Below are 19,533 nucleotides of genomic sequence, written 5' to 3' on the forward strand. Positions count from 1 at the left end.
TGCCATGATCTCAGTCAGGGGAGGGGAAAGAAAAAAAAAAAAAAAAAAGAATTCAATCTCAGAAATTATATCATGAATGATTTATAAGACAGAAAAACACATTTACCCCAGCAACAATACAATGAGCAGTTGATGCAAACAGACTAATGGAAAAATACAAAGGTTATGGAGATGAAAATGTATTATGAAAGTGGGAAGACATTTGTGAATGTTGTCTTCACTCGGGCAGCTGCTTTGATGACTTTTTCTTTGCACCTCTAATATAAAGCTTCACATGTACCCTATGCATATTATATACGCAAGGCTAAAAGCTTAGTCGAGAACAAAGGTAAGGCCAGCATCCCCGTTTTCAATGTTAATAATACATTTTTATGATAGCGCCACATGAAACTTTAATCTTTGGAATATTAGCTCACCAAGGGAGATACAAAATCAAATCAGGGGGGTCGTGATTAATCGGCCGAAGCGCATATCAACCCATTTAAATTCACATTAACCCTGCATCAAAATGTATGAGCCGTGACATTGATGGCACCCTAATTTATTGCTCTTGTGTCTGTTTTACTAAGTAACGACACGATTGTTTCCGCACATTCAACAAAGTGAACGAGACGATTACCTCGATTGTAAATGTCAGAAGACATTTTACATTGCGTGAAAAAAAAACATGCACTTGTAAAGTTACTACGAATAAAAACAATGCAATTAACTTCCAACCTCATGTAGTAAGTTTAATGTACCATTAAATAGCAGTTGTCTCTATAAAAAAGGCTCCTATAGTTGCATGCCCTTGACCTCATGCTCGACTGAGAAAATGATTACTCCTCGATAAATGTATTTCAAATGTTATTTAAAATATTATTTAAATGTATTTGCTCCTTGTTAAAGTTGCAAAAAACTTTCAATGCAACTAATGTGTTTGTTGCACATTGAGTCTAGAAATTCATGAATACTTCTTGTGAAACATACTCATGAAGTGATGTTAAAATCAGTATCAGTTCAACGCCAAGTTAATTAGTTAAAGAATTAATGAATCTTTATATTTAGCAGTCTTTTAGATCCAGTGCCTTACCAAGTGCAGTTCTACTCCATTGAGAACTATCGCCCCGATATTAAATCACCCGACGCCATTCGCTACAAATGACGAGCGGAATAGCATCTGCATATTAAAGTCATAATTCAAAATTTGACAAAGTACGTCAGCAGACTGCAGAGCCAAATATCAGGGAGGGAAAAAAAAAAAAGCAACGCTGCAGTATAAGCATGTTGGAAAAGCCACGGGCTCAATAATGCATCACCTGTAATTGTCCCTTATGTTGCATCTATCATCACAGCATAATGCAGAGCTACTCCAAAAAGTATTTTTCCTTAAGCCGTAATATGACACCGGGTGAGTGATTATTCCAATGTGTGTAGAAAAACATAACATCAAGTGTGCGTGCGTACGTGCATTGGAGTGAGCTTATGAGGTGCCGTGTCATTATGCAAGTGAATGAGTGTGAATGTTGATAGCCAAAGAGCCTCAGTGCCTCTGGACTGCAAAGACACACTTCTCGTAGTTGCCATTAGCATATATTGCACTCCTGGGGAGAATGCTGTTGCCGGATAAAGTGATGCATAATGTTTATCGCTCTGCAGCAACATCTGGCCATTTGTACAATTTTTATTTAATCATTGCATTTGAGCGGAACGTAACGCTGGTGTCAGATAGGTGTAACTCCAATCTTCGGAGCTTTTTTCAATTGTGATGAATGCCTTTGCCCTTTGACAAAGTGCTAGAGAGTGGCAGGAAGGTTACTTGGTGGACTGAGTCAGCCACCATCTGCGCTAAGAGCTATTCATAAAGAGATGAGTGTCTGACCTTGTTGCAGCGACAAAGATTCATCATCCTTGATCTGCGTTGCGGCTTTCAATTAAGTGTCGACAAATCATTTAGACAAATATGACCTTTGAGGGTAGTTGGTTGCGGTGCAAAAAAGTTGGAAATGGAGATTGGAATTTTGGAGATTGGAATTGGAGCAGGACCGAGGGTGACAGCAACTGCATGGTGTCATGCTTTGGAGGGATGGGAAAAAATTCTCCCCTTCAATGAAAACATTTGATTTTAAGTTTAAAATGGCATTTCTTGACTAGAATGTCCAAAAGTAGAATCCTGGTTGTTTATTGCGCCTTTGGGTGTGTCGCAATAACACCACAATAAAACAACTCTGAAAATCAACCGAGACCCGCATTTTTATATGCTGGCAAAAAATATAAAGACAGTCTTTAGAACCGAATCCAGCCTGGAGGTCACGTAAAGCATGTCATAGTTTCCCAGCATCAGTGAGTGGTAAGTAATGTATGATATTTTTGTTGAAAAAAAATGACGTCCTTGACATTTGTCAGACATGGGCGTCGAATGATAAATCCTGACAAAAAGGTCACGCCGATGTTCCTGCTGGAGGTGAGCACAAAGCAATTCTGAGCTGCTGTGTCATTGGAAAGCTTGCCTCACAAGCCCTGAGAGCCAAGGACTGGCATTTCACTTTGATCTGAGTACAAGTTGAAGAAATTGCTTGTCATTCAATTCTGCCTTTCCACAAGGCAGTTGGACGAGGACAAACTTGTGGTTCATATGCACAACTTTATGGAGCTTAAGGGAAGGCGCGCAACAGTAGAGGGCCAAGGACAGATCCCTGGGCGGCACCGTGGGCTGTCTTCATTGACTAGTGGAAGAAAAAAAAGGAGGGGGATACGATGTAGTATTTCTAATTCTTATTTTCTGGGAAGTTTTGACAAAAACATGAGTAAAAGTACCAGCAGTTCTTTTTATGACCTATTGACATTTCGGGACAGCTGATTTTTGGTAGGCTTATCTCCTCATTTGTTTTGTGCAAGGACAAAAATGAACCCCAACTTCACCCATTTTGGTGTCTATTGCAAAAATGTCGAAAAAAAATCATGCATTTGTCAAAATCTCTTAATTGTCCTGTCATAAATTCCTGCTAGTATTCACTAATTAATTTACTGTTCAAGCAATGTCACAATGGCAGGTCTTCTGGGCTTTTCCCTTCAATATAATATGAAGCAGAGTATATTAAAAGTGATCGACTACATCTTCATCTCACAGCAGAAGATTGCTATCAGGAATGTTAATGTTTTCAGCCGCCACGGGAGCAGCTAAAGAGCCCATATACAATTTCCTTATGCTGCCGTGTGTAAAATTGTATCATCAAGTCTTTAATGTGTCTGCTCGATTAAAAAAAAAATGCACAGATTGTACACCTTCGTTTTTTTGCGTACTGAATTATCACGCTTGCTTTAGAATATTTTCAGTGTTTGCTCATGGTCAGTCAAGGACATTTGGCCAAAAGACAATTCCTACCATCCATTGAATCATACGACTTGTCTGTGCAAGGATGTAACAATCTACAAAAACGAACGGTCTTTTCTTTACCACACTTGAGGTGGCTCCGTAGGTTGACCATCCAACGCGTGTGCTCGTAAGCATGAAGCAGCCCTGTAGAGCTAATTATACATCCAGCTAATCTCCCGAGTAGGCTGTATTGATGGAAGCGAGAGAACAGACGAGAAAAATGCCCCACAGTGGAATGAATGGAGGTCGTGGATTGATCAGGGGATGAGGAGAAGTGTCTAGTCAAATTGTTGACAGCGAGGAAAGTTGAAAAGTGAAAGGTCGGTGGGATGAAGAGCAAGCTGAAAAGTAAGAGTTTGAATGCAGCATTCAATGCGTGCCCTAGTCATGACTTATTTCTATCTAACTTTTATCAGCTGAACGGATACCGTCTCGACATCCCTGTTGGCAGAACAGGAGACTTCACACAACTGAAGTCGACTCCCTCAAGCAAAGCAAAAGCAACAATGGATTCCTTTAATGTCTTATGTCTGCCTGTCATGTCAAGTGCCTCCTTGGCTTGTCATTCTTTTCATGTACACTTCTAACCAGTCAATATGGACCAACTTCACCATCGCCTCAAAGCTTCAAAACTCAATATAAACCATAAACCATATTGTTTAGCCTTTTACACTACCTCACCGAAATGGGAGTCTGCATCATGCATCTCAATTTTGGAGATAATTAAAAGAGTCTGCCTTATAGTACGAAAAATAGTATGCCTTCTCGGCTAAGGTAAAATTGCAGTCAGGTCTAAAGAGCGCACGCAGGGTGTCGAAATGAAAAAACAGCTGCGAGGTTGTCAGCTCTTTGGTGGGGGCCATTCGTCAGCGTTAAATGACACATCTCCACGACCGCCCGTTCTTCCTGTCACACACACAGTCGGATTCCTCCTGTTTCTCCTGGTGGCAAGGTGAAGGAATTATGCTCATCAAAGGCCCAGTTCAGCCTCGAGCCTTTCCATTAACCTTCTACAATGGTGGTGAATGGCAAGGGGCCAGACAACTGCCATTCCGCAGGGGGATGAGCTCCTTCGGGGAGAAGGAAGGAATAGACACAAATGCCTCTTTCCATACATTCGATAGAATAGGCATACTGCATAATTACTTTTACATTGGCTCACACGCACACACACACACACACACACACACACACACACACCTCAATTACTGTTTCATTCATAGCCTGACAGCAAGGCTGACATTAAAGGAAATGAAATCTCCTGGTGGAATGTGCCAGCCCGCCCATCTCACCTCCGGTTAAGACGCTCCCATTTCCACCAGCGCCACCCATAATCTACTCATCTGGGTGTTAAGGGCTTTGGAGCGTGGAACGTCATCAAAGGGAGACTTTAGCGCGGCGGCCGTGCTTACACCAGGCTCGCTGGTGATAATCCACCCGCAAGACGAGCAGCGCTATTAACACATTTTTGTCGCATGCTTTTTCCTGCATATGATTCATTCAAATGCACCTAAACTGCGAGTCAATCTTTCACATAACGAGTTAACCCAACATTGGATTGACATCATCTTGAAAAACAACACAATCCACAACTGGAAAACTAAATCAAGTAGAAATATGGCAGATTTAATTCAGCATCATTCTGTGCCCGAATCGGTGTTGTACAAACTTGAGGATTCCGTATAAATGTGATAAATCTGCTGAAGACGAAAGGAGCAACCCCCATTTTCACAACAGGCAGTGACAGGACTTTAATCTGATCCAACGTGTCCTGTCACATAAGACGGCTCATTAATCAGGAGAGGGGCCACTTTTCTCATGTGTCGAATGGAAAAAGGGGACGATGGAGGAACTTTCTCTCCTGCGTAACCTCTTCTTGTGCTGTCAAAAGTTTCAGATGTCTTTTCCAATAACTTTGGAGAAGTAAACATCTAATAAGTGATGGTGAAAGAGTTTTCACCGGACCCTCGGAAGTTTTTTTTATTTCTAAATTTGCCCTCAGTATTGCTGCAAAGTGAAAAGCTGCATGTGAAAGTGTAATTAGGAAGTCTAAAAAAATGGAGAAAATAACTGTATATCATCTGCGCTATTGTAATAATCACTACAATAAATCTTAAAAGGTCCACAAAAAGAAGAAGACACTCAGTGAATAGAAAAAAAGTGCTGGCTTTATTCTTATGTGATTAGTACCGGCTCAACTCTCCATCATTGCCATTTTTTGGCACCGTTTTGTAGCCTTAAACTATTTTAAGTCTCAGTTAATTGCTTTGCTCCACATTATCACATGATCTCCTATTTTTCACTGTTAATAATCTCAAGAAGTATGTTGATAGAAAGTTGACTTTCACTAGTTCAGTTCAAGTTTGTAGTCAGTTTGATTCACCTGACTGTCTTTGGGACTTTAGTCTTGAGGGCTGGGTAACTGATTGACTTGTCTGGCTGCACTGCAGGGCCCAGCTGTTCAACAGTTGGGCTCACCGGGCCCTCAGTTTCCTCGGGCTCAAGCCCCAACCAGCTGTGCGCTTTTACCTTAGCTTGCAGCAACCTCCAGGCACTGCAATTAAAATGACATTTACATTATCGATCCAACAGATCTTTGTCTCAAGTTTTAAATCGTGCAATTAATGAAACAATCTGTAATGATGACAAATGACCTCTTTCTAGTCCTTTAATACAGTTTGGACTGTACTTGAGATGCCAAAAAGTCAAAAGTGACTTAATCCTAACGCGGGTAAGGGAGCACTTTGGATCAGCCCGCGGCAATATTGATTCATACAAACACACTGTGTGAATCCTCCGTGCTGGCGTAATGATTGGCATCTGAGGCCAACCAATGATTGCATTAAGAGCGCCTCATAAGCCATCCCATGACAGTACAATCAGACCGTGAAGGAAAGCGGTAATTAAAGAGTTCCGAGTCACGGCGCAGCAAAGTAGAACATGTGGACCGAGCTATTAGTTGAAGTTGGACAAAAAGTGTCTCTCAACGCAAAGACCACTGGTGAATATTAAAAAAAAAAAATCAAAATCATTTTTACTAGAGATTGCTCGTGACACAGATGGATATTTTACGCTTTCTACACTCGATTGTGTAATTCCATCCTTCTCATCGTCCTTCTTCTCTCTTTTCTATTTTGTGCCGCCTGGTTTTCTGGCCCCGCAGCAACAAGAGCAGGACCCGACCAACCTGTACATCTCCAATCTGCCCATCTCCATGGACGAGCAGGAGCTGGAGAACATGTTGAAACCTCTGGGTCACGTCATCTCCACCAGGATATTGAGGGATGCCAACGGAGTCAGCAGGGGAGTCGGCTTTGCCAGGTACGCAGCGGTTTATTCGTGTGAAATTTGAAGTTATTCAAGACCTAAATGTTTTGAATACATCTCGTGCTTCTCAAATTGCACATCTATGGAATGAAATTTCCTATTGCATCATCGCCATAGCACATCCCAAAACGAGTTTAATAGCTGCCCTATGCTTGTCACTTTGCCTTGTTAACTCCAGCAACCTCTCTGCCATGGTTATCAATTGCAGCCAACGGGGGAGCCCAGTGTCTGGCTGTCATGCAGAGATTTTTTTTTTTTTGATATTCACTTGCTTTACTTAACCGGCAATTAAATGTGAATCGAAGCATGTGCACACGTAAACAGGATAAAATAGAAGTACCAGATTTGTTTCTGCTGCAAAGATTGTAGAAAAAAAATAATATTGAAGAGCCGAAAACCTAAAAGATTTATGCACATATTTACAACATCAGAGACTGAGCAGAATCAGAGCAGAGCCATATATGGCAACTGTATATGAATAATACATACTATATAGACAGGATAATGCATACTATAAATGCAGATTGTGCTGAGTCGGGCCTCTATTATATGCGGATAAAAATCCGATCTGAATCAGATATCCGTCATTGTGTCTGCAGTTTAAGTTGACACATCTGCGATGGCGACTACGATAATCTGAATTTCTACTAGTGGCCTGAGTAGCAGACTTTGAGAAACACTGCGATATATGAAATCATCCTTCTCACCGTCTGCCCTTAACTGTTCATATCTTTGATGGCAATGGTGCTGAATGAGGCCATTTGCTAAACTGACCCAGTCTTGCAGGATACGCTGACCTCTCACAGAGGGACATTGTTTTTTTTTTTTTCCCAAAAATGTGCCCAACCTTAGGAGCATTCTGTTTTGGAGGTTCCACTATATATACATTTGCGATTTGGCGTTCCCTTTGTCAACAGACAGCTGCTGGAGGTTGGACCACGAGGGGCATTAGAGAGTAAACTGAGCTAAGTGTTTGTGGGCTGATCCATTACTGTTATCAGAGCCCATTACTCCAGCCTGAGCACTAATCATTGCAGACAGCAGCACTTGATGCCATTAACCAGCAGCACACAGAGAAGCGGCTGCCCGCCTCACGGCCGGCCCGCCGGTCGGTCGGTCGGCCGACCGTGAGGCCAGCGAGCAGGCGGCTAGCTCGACATCCTTAGCGGCCGCCAGACAGTCTGGCTGAGCCGTTCGTTTTCCCCATGAAACAAAAGCACCTGTCGGCCTTATTGACTCCACATCTCCCCACCTGTTTTCCGTCTACCTGCGTGCTCTGCTGCTGTAAAACGAGAAGGGGTGGGGGGGGCGGCACAAGAGGAGGCGGAAAATGAATGGCCAAAGGGGCCTTGAAGACCATGAATAAAAGAATGCAGCGCTGAGAAAATCACTGAAAATTGGAGTGAAAAGTAATGGATTCAGACACATTTTCATGGGCAGTGAACACATCCCACCCAGCGATATGCGAAAGGGAATTTATTTTTATAAAATGGGAGGGAGTCCACCGCATAAATCATTGCTTTATAAGAACGTCTCTCTCCAGACACGAACGAGCAACACACAGAGAGACTGTTCAATGTTAAGATTTCAATTCCGGGCGAAAAATGGATACAAACGAGAGTACATAAACCATAATCACGACTCAGTCGGGACTTTATTTATTCCTGTTAAATACTGATGACCTCCCTTTTGATATTGCCATTATGATCTCATCAATGTTCTTACTTTGAGATCCCAACCAGTAATTTACGACACCGCAGAGCTAAGATTGATAACTGTCATTCAAATCTTATAAAATGATATTGTTTTTTTTGACACGCTAACTAAATCTGACTCAACGCCGCTAAAAGTGCATTCGAGGACAATGAAAGCACTTTGAGCATTTGGAGGTTGCCCTATCTGCTTAAGTGTCATTACGACGGCATGAAATAATGGATGCCGCCGATAAGCTAAAGACAGACGACGCGAGCAAGTGTGAAAGATGACATATTCTAAACGTAGAGAAAGAGCTGTAGCAAAATGGCAGATGATGTACACCAGAGCAGAGAAACAAAAGGGAAGGAGGGCAAGGACTGAGCGGTGAAACGGTAAGAGATGTTGGAAATAAGCAAGGTTGAAAGACAGGGAGGAATGAGAGAGCCGTCAAAAGGAAGAGGTTCAGACGGGCCGGGAGTAAGATGGATGGGACGGAGAGAGCGATAAAGAAGCTCTGTTAAAAAGAAAAAAGAGGGATGACGGGAGAGATATGAGAGAAAGAGGACAGAGAAGTGGGCGGCTGACAGAATGATAAGAGTATTCTCGGCGGTAAGAGCGAATAAAGCACGGGAATCTACAAAGCAATGAATTTTGCAAAAGTATATTACCATGAATGTCTCACTCCTGCTTGCATTTGGAGGCTCTCGTTTTCTGTTTGGCAGGGTGAAGCTAAAAAAAAAACAACAACCCAACATTCCCTGATTATAAAACCCCGAGTTTCTCTCTGAACTTCTCACTTGGTGAATCAAACCCAATTGGTTGTAATCTCTGCTAATCTCTCAGATCATTTTAGATGAAACATTTTGGATGTAACTTTTTCTGCAGGGAAAACCAAAGTAGCAGCAAGAAGTAATTGCTCTTCTTATTCTTTTGCTCAGGCACTCCCTTGACAACGGCCAAGTTCAACTTACAATTAAGCCACTCTGGTGATTGCAAATAAGACAATTATACACATTTCTCATGCTAAATTCATGATCGATGGGCATTTCCGCTTTGACCTGCAGCCAATGCTCACTTAGCTTGTCGCTTGTTGCGTAATGGAACCGTGGCAGTACAAACACAATGAGCGGGGGTTCCCGAATGGCGCTCTACTTCATGCTGATCGATCCATTTTATCCTGTTCAGGGTCGCAGCTAACTAGGAAGACACCTTGGACTTGGTGCCAGCCAATCAATGAGCACCTACAAAACACCATTTGCCCCAATTGAGTGTTGAATTTATCTAACCTGCAATTATTTTACGCACTGTACTCCAATTTTGATTTCAGTAAAATGACAAGATGTGTTGAGTGAAAATATTTCTTAATCCTTTTCATTACAGGATGGAGTCCACAGAGAAATGTGAAGTAGTGATCCAGCACTTCAATGGAAAATACCTGAAGACCCCACCAGGAATTCCAAGTGAGACTTTCTACCTGACCTCTTTGCCCCTTCATTCCAATTGACTTGTGATCATTCCTCATGTCTGATTGGCTGGACGGCATTCTAGATGGCTAGTGTCATTAGCTGCGTAGCTCTTTAAATAGCTGAAGGTACCTTCTATCGTTCCTCTCATCTTTTCTCTGTCACCGTCTCTCTTCTTCTTCTTCTTTGGTTTTGCTACTTCTGTAGACTCCAGCTTCTCAAATGTGAAAGAGAGAGAGAGAGCACTTAATATTCCCCCTCATGCCTTTGTGATGTTCTTTGCAATCTTCCTAAGAGCTTGCACTCTCTTCTCTTTTCTCCCCTGCTTACCATTGCCATGTCCTCTCTCAAGCTGAGCAAGGGAAGAGCAGACAAGAGGGAAAAAAAAAAAGGTTGAAAGCTCAAATATGGCTACCTTTTGGTAGCTTTTTTGTGTGTGTGTGTGAAGTTGCCTTCTCTGTTCAAAGTCATCATTACTCCTCAATATGCTGGAAGCCAAACGACAGCAATGATGGACTAAGCGAAGACAGAGTCAAGGTAGAAAAAGAAAGAATCAGAGGCCAAGGCCTCAAGGAAGGGATAAAAAGTGCTGCCTAAGCAGTTTGGCTGCCAGGTACTGCTGTGCTTAAAGTCTCTTGTGCATCCCAGCATGAAGCAGCAGCCACACAAGGCCACAGCGAGGAGCTCTCCTTCACCCCTGGGGCAATTTCATTAGCAATACTCACAGCTCCAACCAGTATCACAGAAACACACCATAAATTGCTTTCCACTCGCCAGTAATATCCGCCAGTCTGGATTTCGAATCTCCATATATGCTCAGCCGCTGCATAGCCAGCAGCTATTAAAGGCAAGGTGAGTAGTTACATTGAAGTTGAGCCATAATAGGAAACCTTTAAAGCTGTAATATCACACTGACCTTCGCCTTTAAGGCTCCATCTGTCAGCGGCTCAGACTTTAGGATTGTTAATGGATGCTTGGGATACGTGACCGCCTTGATTTAAGGAAGCCGTTTGGTGGAATTACAATTACTGTCACTGACATTGGTTTGTTTTTTATTTGGGGTTACAAGGTTCCTGATAGTTGGCAAAGTAAATGTAATTCACTTTATTGTGTGTTGACATCCCACTGTGGCTGGACTTGTCACGCAGCTGCTTCCAATAGTTTTGTCAAGAGGATTGCGCAAGTGGCATCGCCGCAATGTTTGCGCGCGGTCTCCTAATTTGCACCTTCGGCTTGTTCCTATTTGGAACACATATACATTTGTGCGTGTGTGTGTGTTTTGGCAGTGGCGGTATTTCCCCAGAGTCCCTTGCTCCGCAAGGCAGCTTCTTCATCCATTGTCTTCTGACAGGTCCATTGCAAGTCCTGAGAAGGCCGTAGCACGACACCAACATGCCTGCGTGTGCATGTATAAACTTGTGTGGCAGCCATGACCGCTGGTCTGGACCGGCATAGAAACCGCACCAGCATAAATACAGTCATGCTCCGCTAACGTTGACTCCGCTGGAATGTCAATGTGGCTCATGCTGTAATATAAATGCTTTTCCCACCATTTAGCATTTGAAATAGCAAAAGGTAGATGCAGAACTGCTGCACACATGTTTGCTCATACACATAATCAATCTCATTTTAAATAAATAATAGTAAAGAGTTCACCGCTGAAATTGGGTGCAGTCAGCAAAATACTGGATGTCCGTTGTTCTTTCTTTGATTTGATTGTTTCATTTAATTAATAATAAGTATATATATTTTAATTATTATGATTATTAATAATAATCATAATAATAATAATAATGTGAAAGAAGAAGAAGGAAAAGTGATATACAATAGTATGTGTTTTGTATACAAGGCCATACAAGCTACTGCTAAAAATATGTGTCTCCTCGAAATAGTTGCTTATGCATTCAGGTTGAACGTGGCTCACATGTAGGTGCATGTAATCAGCTATCCAGGTCCGGTTTGTTCACTGATGCCTGGTTGATATGAGCACTGCGTCGCTGTCCGTCCGGCCGTCCGGCCGGCGCAGGGCCCCACGCCGGCAGCTCTGCTCTGCTCTGCTCTGCCCACGTCTGATTTGGATTCCGAGAGAGGGACATGATCGATAGCCGTGATGGAGCGCTACAGCTGTTTAGCAATTCCGTGCAATGCGGCAGCCGCTGTCGCCGTTGTCCGACCATGATCGTGCATCCACTTGCCCACAGATTCAATCTCTTGAGCATGTATGCTCCTAATACTGCCTTGTATTGTAAGCTCTGCGCTTGGAGATTGATGGTCTCATGCAGACGGAACAATCTCTGTTTAGAAAAATGATCCATTTGTTATTTTAAGGTGAGCACAAAGAGTTATTCTTGTTTTTCCGAGCGTGCGGATTTACTCAATAGACAAAATAAATGAAATCTATGAAATGTGACTACAGCAATAAACCACAGTGAAGTGAGACCAACAGGGACACATTATGATTTACATTGCAACCCTGAGCAATGGGAAAGTCAAAGGAAGTGCAGATAAAAGTGATTTAATCCGCCTGCTCCGCTGAGCCTGATTAAAGCCTGTCATCCCACAATGCATTAAACAGCTTAGAGACGACACCTTATGCTTAATGTAATTCAAACCGGAGATACATTAGCCCTCGCCGTGTTTTGGCAGGTGACTAATCGCTTGTACATCTCCTACCATTGTTGGACGTTGGCGGAGAGGAAATTGAAAACATTTCATATGCTCTATAGGTGTTGCCGTCAACAGTCGGGCAACAGCTGAACTAGGTGTGCTTTAAGAAGAACTCTAGAAGAAAAAAAAAAAAATATATATATATATACGTACGTCTATATGCACAAAATAAATACATTCAATAAAGAAATAAAATAAACTAAGCATGGCTTTCAAATCATATCATTTAATATAATTAATCCATTCCTTATTCATTTCCTTGTGGATTATTGCCACAGGTAAGACACTTAACCTCCATGGATAAAACATTCGAATGAATAGCGTCCTTTCAAGCGTTTCCCCAGGTTTTTGCGCTCCCCCATTAAGAGTCGGGGGACACGGGAAGTTATTATTGGCAACCCCACTAAGTCAGACGGCTTCCTGAAAAACGATCAATTTCCCTTGATGCACTTTCTCATTATAACCTTATCTCGGCCGCAGACAATAATCTGGATTTGTCACGCTTTGTTTGTTTCGCCACGGAAGTATATCAGTCATGAATTAGCCGAGAGAAGAGAAGAAGGGAAAAAAAATGGAGCGGCCATGTGAGGATGTGTCACTCAAATGTGAAAACTTTTCACCACAGAATGTAATATGAATCTTGCTAGGAGAGGAGAGGAGAGGAGAGGAGAGGAGAGGAGAGGAGAGGAGAGGAGAGGAGAGGAGAGGAGAGGAGAGGAGAGGAGAGGAGAGGAGAGGAGAGGAGAGGAGAGGAGAGGAGAGGAGAGGAGAGGAGAGGAGAGGAGATGCTTTGCCAGGTTTTGGCTCTTATGATGGACTTGACTCTCCACTCATCCACATCTAATGAAGAGAAAGGCAGGATGAAAGTGAGCGAAAGATACATAAAGTCGAGTAAATGAGAAAGATGGTGTGTTGGGGCGGAGCGAGATGAATAAACGTGACGGGACTGGAGAGGAGAGGAGAGGAAGGCCAGCGAGAACAGATGGGAAAGGGCAGCGAGGGGGGAAGAAGTGATGGGCGCTGTTGCGAAACAGAGGAGAAAGTTGGATCGAGCCGCGCTTTCGCAAGGTTACGTTTGAGGAAAGTTTAGGCCCGTTGCATCTGCAGCAGGCGAGATGAAAAGCGTGACATTGACTTTTCAGCTGCTTCCTGAGCTTGACCCGTGTGCCGCTGGCCCAGCTGTCCGTCGCCGTTGATCCCCTTTATCTCTCCGCCTGCTGTAGCAATTCTCTTAGCACCTTTTGTTGTCCTTCTCATCTGTCGCTCCCTCTCTTATCTTCTGCTGCTGTTGTCTTTCATCGCCGACTCTTTTTCTGCATACTTGCATCACGACTGCTTTTGAAATATTCACACGCACACAAAAATGGAACCCAAAGTAATGTCTTTATGTCATATTATTATTGTTATTATCATTCTTCTTATTATTAAAAATTAAAATTAAGACTTTTTTTTACCGTAACTAAATGTCCAACCCATCTTCACATTGATCTCTGTCTATGAAATTTTAGATATTTTTTCCCCTTGTAGTTGAGTTACCCGTGACTGGCGGTATATTTCACAGTAACTTGCTAGCTTTCTGAAAAGTTTGCAATAACAAAAGTTTATTGTGGAAGGAGGGCAAAATATTCACTAACTGACTTGATACAAAGGTGTCATGTAATAAGAGTAGCGCTGCAAGTGAATGAAACGAGTGCCGTGGCCTGAAGCTTTTCTCGCTATTGAGACGTTGAGTGCCCTCAATTTCAGCGCCAGCAACACAAGCAACCGGAGGCTAATCTTATTTTTCAACAACTTACATTTTCTTTTTCTCCTACTTTTACGTAGTCAGTTTTCAAGAAGCTGTTAGACTTTCAAGTGATGCAGTTATGAGGTCAGGTCGAGTGCAACAAGGCCACGGAATGTAAAATGTCCATAAATTCATAATAAATCTGATTAATAATTCATTTTTTTGCAAATGTAGCTGTGTATAAGGCTTGTTGAATGAATGTGAGTCAGGCGAAGATGGCCCTCCGTGCGATTTGAGCACATTTGAGGTTACATGGGAGGCAAAGACGGTAAACAGTATGTGATTGGTCAGAGTTCATTATATTGTTGAAACTATTGAGGTCTTTTTGTACGATTGCACTTGTCAAACTTGTCACAAAGTTTTATCTGGAGCGCCTTGTATTTTTCCATTTCTTTGTTTTATGACCACTCATAGACACAGATACAATTTGATATACAGTTGTTACTCTGAAGATGTAAACTTTTTTTTTTTTTTTTATCTATAGTATATATAAAGCTAGGAGAAATAATGACCTCAAGACAGATTGTATCCTGTATCGGGGGGGGGGGGGGGGGGGAAAAAGGCAGGTATCAGTTACACTTGGCCATGTCAATGTCAGCGTGCGAGGATGCAGAGGGCAGTGAGATAAATCAAGCTGCTTCCTCCCCAAAAATAGCGTGCAAACCTCCATTAGAACGGGACACAGGCGGTGTGGGAACAAGCAGAGGTCACGCTAGTCAGCCGAGTTATTTCCGTCGCATCAACAGACCTGCAGGAACGGACAGCCATTCATTCATCCGACACTCTGCCAGCAGGCTAGGAAGCAAACGCTCGCACACACACACACACGCAGGCTGGCAGAAAGGTGTGTATGGACCAAACCATGAGGCGAGGAAGTTTCACATATGAGGACGGAAATGACACCTGCTTTGTCAACGTTTTGTTTTCTTATCACCTAAGGCTATTTTTGTCATTTTCTCTCTCCACTCTCTCAGCACAGCTGCAGGTCTACTTGCACTAAATCTAGTACAGGGTGGCTAAATAATTAATGTTTCTCAAAACACTGTTGTGCACTTTTATCAGATTAGAAATTGCAAACTATGACTACAATAAGAAGCAAAGAAGGCAATATATCTGATACAGCTTCAGCATAGTATAAGCATGGAGGACCAGTTGAAGCACATCTGTGGGCCGATAGCATGGCGTTAATTCTTTGTAGTGGGCGGTGCAAATTTGCGACGTACTAGCTTCGACCAATATTGATCATTTGGTAGGTTGGGGGAGCTGACAGTGGGCGGGCTGCGCCACTGTGGGGGCTTTTACGGCCGACTTTGCTCACTGCTAATTTAAGCGCTTCCTGTCATACCCTTTAAATATGGCCAACTCACTATTTAGCAGAGCAACATGGCATCATTCTCTGTGCACATGAGGTTTTTACTGTTCTTTACGGCTGGAGTAATATCAGAGCAGTCCAGCGGATTTAGAGGATACATCTTCAATAGAGGTTATTGATAAGTAGCATCGTGGAGACTGAGGTATCATTTCTCTTGTTTTTGCTCAGCTCGTGCAGGCTGCTGTTGTAGAAAGCATATGTGGCTCTCGCTATCATCAAAGCTCCCCATCCATCCCTGATGTAGATGGCGTTGCAAAAAGCAGAGAAAATCCAAAAATCCCAGCAGCAGAAGAAAAATATTTGTCCCTTGCTACTTGCTTTGTAGCGCATTCACACACACACCCACACATCAATAGTCCATTAGAAGTGTGTTGCTTTCATTACCTCCGGTTTGGCCCTAAGACAGCCTTCAGAGTGAAGTACAGCAGAGCAGAGCAGAGCTGGCCCAGTTTGCAGCATATAGCTGGAGAAGTCTGGTAATTGCCACTACTCTGTTCTCTCGCCTGTGCGCCAGCCAGGTGCAAAGTATGAATCTGTGCAGCCCCGCTGACGTGACGACAACTGTCCGGCCCCAATCAGGCACCAGTTAAGGGCACAAAGTCAAATATATATGTATTTGCTACACAATATTCATTTTTCTTCAGTTATGTCCGTTTTGGAAAACAACGTCAGTGGCGAAATAATACATAGGTGACATATTGGACGGTCTTTGGCAGCTTCAGGATGTCAAGTAAGCATGACTCTATGCTAGTAGAATTGTTCAATTGAAATGTCTCGCCCGCGATATTCAACACTTGGCGGTGCCCTAATTACATTTGACTCTTCTCTTCCCCAAACACGCAGTTTTGATTTCGGAGCCAATATGTTACTCCGTTCAACAGAGCCTGTCGTGATCCTGTTATGCGTGCACAAACAGATTTAAGACCAACATGGAGCCAGTCATATCTTTTTAGCCACAGCCATAATCTAGCCGCAGATTCATCCAGATCAATTTTTCAGGATGTCTTATTTGTCGAGCGAGCTGCCGGCTCTGGGTAGGAGGGGCTGAGGAGCCATGTAGTCAGGGTGTATCCAATTTCATGCTGCAAAGTAAATGGCCTTGGAGATCAAGGATTATACAGCAGATTTCCAAGTCGAGCTGCTATTGATTCACGCTGCCCCTGGTGAACTCCTCATTGTAGCTTCTTCATGTAAGCTTTTAAATGCCGCCGCCTCGTAAGTATCCACCCACCCCACTTGAGAGCCGCAGCGCCACGGTAAATGACCCTTTTGTCCTCCTTCGTATCAGCCATTCAAACGATTTCCTTCATCAACATTTTACCCGTACGATTGGTCATCAGCCAGCAGAGGCAATATTAATTTGATCACTTTTTGAGTAGAATTCTTGGCACCCCTCTGTGCTTTCATGCATTCTCTCCTTCTCCCTTTCCAGTCTCAGGCAGCAAATTAGTTTGTGTCCTGTTATTCAGCCATCTGTTCTTCAACGTCTGACCGTGACCTTGGATGGACTTTCTACGTTCTTACATGGGAACTCAAACTATACTGTATGGATGGATATTTCAGATTTAAAGTGCCCCTGTCGCAAAACTACCAACTGCTGGTCACAGTCAAATGTAACTCTGAGGTAATCCCTTCCTACCTACCTTCTATTTATAGTTGAGTTGATTTTTTTTCAATCAACAATTCCCCCGCACAAAATCGGTAACGAAACACTGGATAAAAGGGATTCCGGCGAGTGTTGAGATCTAGTAAGGGGAAATTGGCGCATAATTGGGTAAAATCAACCGTGGGGAGTGTTAGATATTTGCTGGAAAGGAGAAAGCATGTCCAAATCCTCACTGTTCCCACAGCCATTACAAACAAGAGTGGATTAGCCAAGAGACCCCTGCTGAGACGGCGAATGGGAAAGATGAGAGGAGACCGTTCCTCTTCAGCATTATCTAAATAACAGGCCGGGGAATTCAATAAGTACCGGCCTCATCAGACCTCATCAGCTCCCCCAATTAGGCTGCTCGTCGCGGCGGCGGCGGCTGCTGGGTCGGTTGCCGTTGGTGACAGATGAGAGCCGATTCCACCGTGTGCTCGCCGTCGCGTTCAGATGTGGGAGTGTATGATTAAGAAAGCGAAGCCCGCTTTCGCAATCCCCGGGCTTCGTTCCCTTCAACTTTGCAGGAAGATGCAGAAGCTAGGCTTGGGCTCGGGGTTTGGGAAGCTACGCGAGATATCGATGTTGCCCTCCCACATTAGCGCTCAGTGTTTTCCCAAGGGTCAGGACACGTGGAGAACATGGCTCTCCCGTATTGATTACCATCCATTAATGCCGGCTGAGAAAAACAAAGCCTTTCATTACGTCTGAGAAATTCAGACAGACTCAAAATAAGCTTTTCTAACTGTGAGACCTGCCCTGATTTGTATTTTTATTGTGATGCGTGGCTGGCTGCTAAAGCTGATGAATAAATAAATGCTACTGAAATCTTGGAATGGAAATGGACAGCCCAGTATGTTTGAGTTGTTTTAATATAGTCAAACAAATAACAGGAGTATAAAAGCAGACAATGTGAGATTTTGCCCTAATCTCCCGCATGAATATGTTACTATGGTCTTTAAATTGAAATCCAGAAAGTAGAAACCGTGTCACAGTTTGCTTTTAGCCACAGGTGCTTCTAATCAACCGGCAAAACTCGTGGAATTAAGACGGCCGACTTGGCATCATGCTTCCTAAAACCGACGTGCAAATATGGGATGCCGGTGTAATCATCTGGTGATGAATGTCTGACACAAGAGCTATGTGGATTTTGGAAAGTGAGCTTGGTGTCAAGTGTTTTTTTGTTTTTTTTTTAGAACAAAGAGAATACCTAAAAATGAATAAATGATGACTCTTGAGGATTTCTAATGCACTGTTTGAAGTTGAGAAGCACATCTTCTATCTGACAAAAGGAGGACAAAGTAGATGCTTTCCAACTTCTTGACACCTCATGACGTTATTCCCACCTCCTTGTTTCTCTGTTGATGATCCCCGCTCTTTTTGTCATTGAAGCGTGGAACCTCCGAGTTTGAACACAACGTGTTCTAGAACACGCCTCTACTTGTTCAAATTTGGAACTATTTTTTCTTACTCGCTCAATACACTTCATAAATAAAATGCTGTTTGAGGCTATGTTTGCACTCGGTTCCCTGCGGGCATGGAAGCTAACATTTCAGGCCACTCTGGATAAAACAGGAAAGTCATGAGAGACCGCTCGGGATGTGATGGGCCAACATGACAAGCTGTGATTGCCGTGTATGCCCGGACCTTTGCTTAAATTGTCAAAACATCTGCCACGCCAGTCACGGTGTGGATAAGAAACCTTGTCGGCATTTGCGGACATAACTCAAGCTGACAGTACGTAATAGGGTGGAACACACTTTCGAGATGGGACAGGGAGTATATTTATTCTTCTAAAGCTAAGCCACATGTTTAATTTACTGATAATGTCTGCCGTTTTCGAAAGCTTTATGTCAAACGTATGAATGGGAGTGGGCCGTGCTCCCTCGACTCTTTTGCATGTTTTCGAACAAAAGATGGATTGATGAATTGCCTTTTGACAGGAAACTGTTATCAAAGACTAATGAGTGGTAGTATAGCTTTGGCAGCAAGGCGGCTTTCTGTGCAGCAATGCCATTTATTACAAGAATTACATATTGACAGGTTGCGCCAAAATCTTTTCGTCGCGGCCAAAATTCATTTGTGGTGGGCCCGCCGCAGATGAATGTGAAACATTGCACCTGAAATGCTTGATTAAATGATGCCATTGATCAGCGACAAATCAAAGACACATCAAATGTGCATGAAATGCAAAATATTGATATGATCCAGATCAGAGAAGTC

The 19,533-nt window shown here is 43.0% G+C and overlaps 1 protein-coding gene across 6 annotated transcripts in view; it reads left to right on the forward strand.

Annotated features, from left to right (window-relative positions):
- Positions 1–19,533, forward strand: part of rbms3 (RNA binding motif, single stranded interacting protein) — a 152,989-nt gene that overhangs the window by 99,734 nt on the left and 33,722 nt on the right. For all 6 annotated transcript variants that reach the window (XM_049751339.1, XM_049751340.2, XM_049751342.2 and 3 more), the window contains 2 exons: positions 6,519–6,676; positions 9,758–9,837. In XM_049751339.1, coding sequence (XP_049607296.1) covers positions 6,519–6,676; positions 9,758–9,837 — 238 coding nt within the window. The remainder of the gene's footprint in view (positions 1–6,518; positions 6,677–9,757; positions 9,838–19,533) is intronic.

This window comes from Syngnathus scovelli, chromosome 19, assembly GCF_024217435.2.
Source record: "Syngnathus scovelli strain Florida chromosome 19, RoL_Ssco_1.2, whole genome shotgun sequence".
NCBI lineage: Eukaryota > Metazoa > Chordata > Actinopteri > Syngnathiformes > Syngnathidae > Syngnathus > Syngnathus scovelli.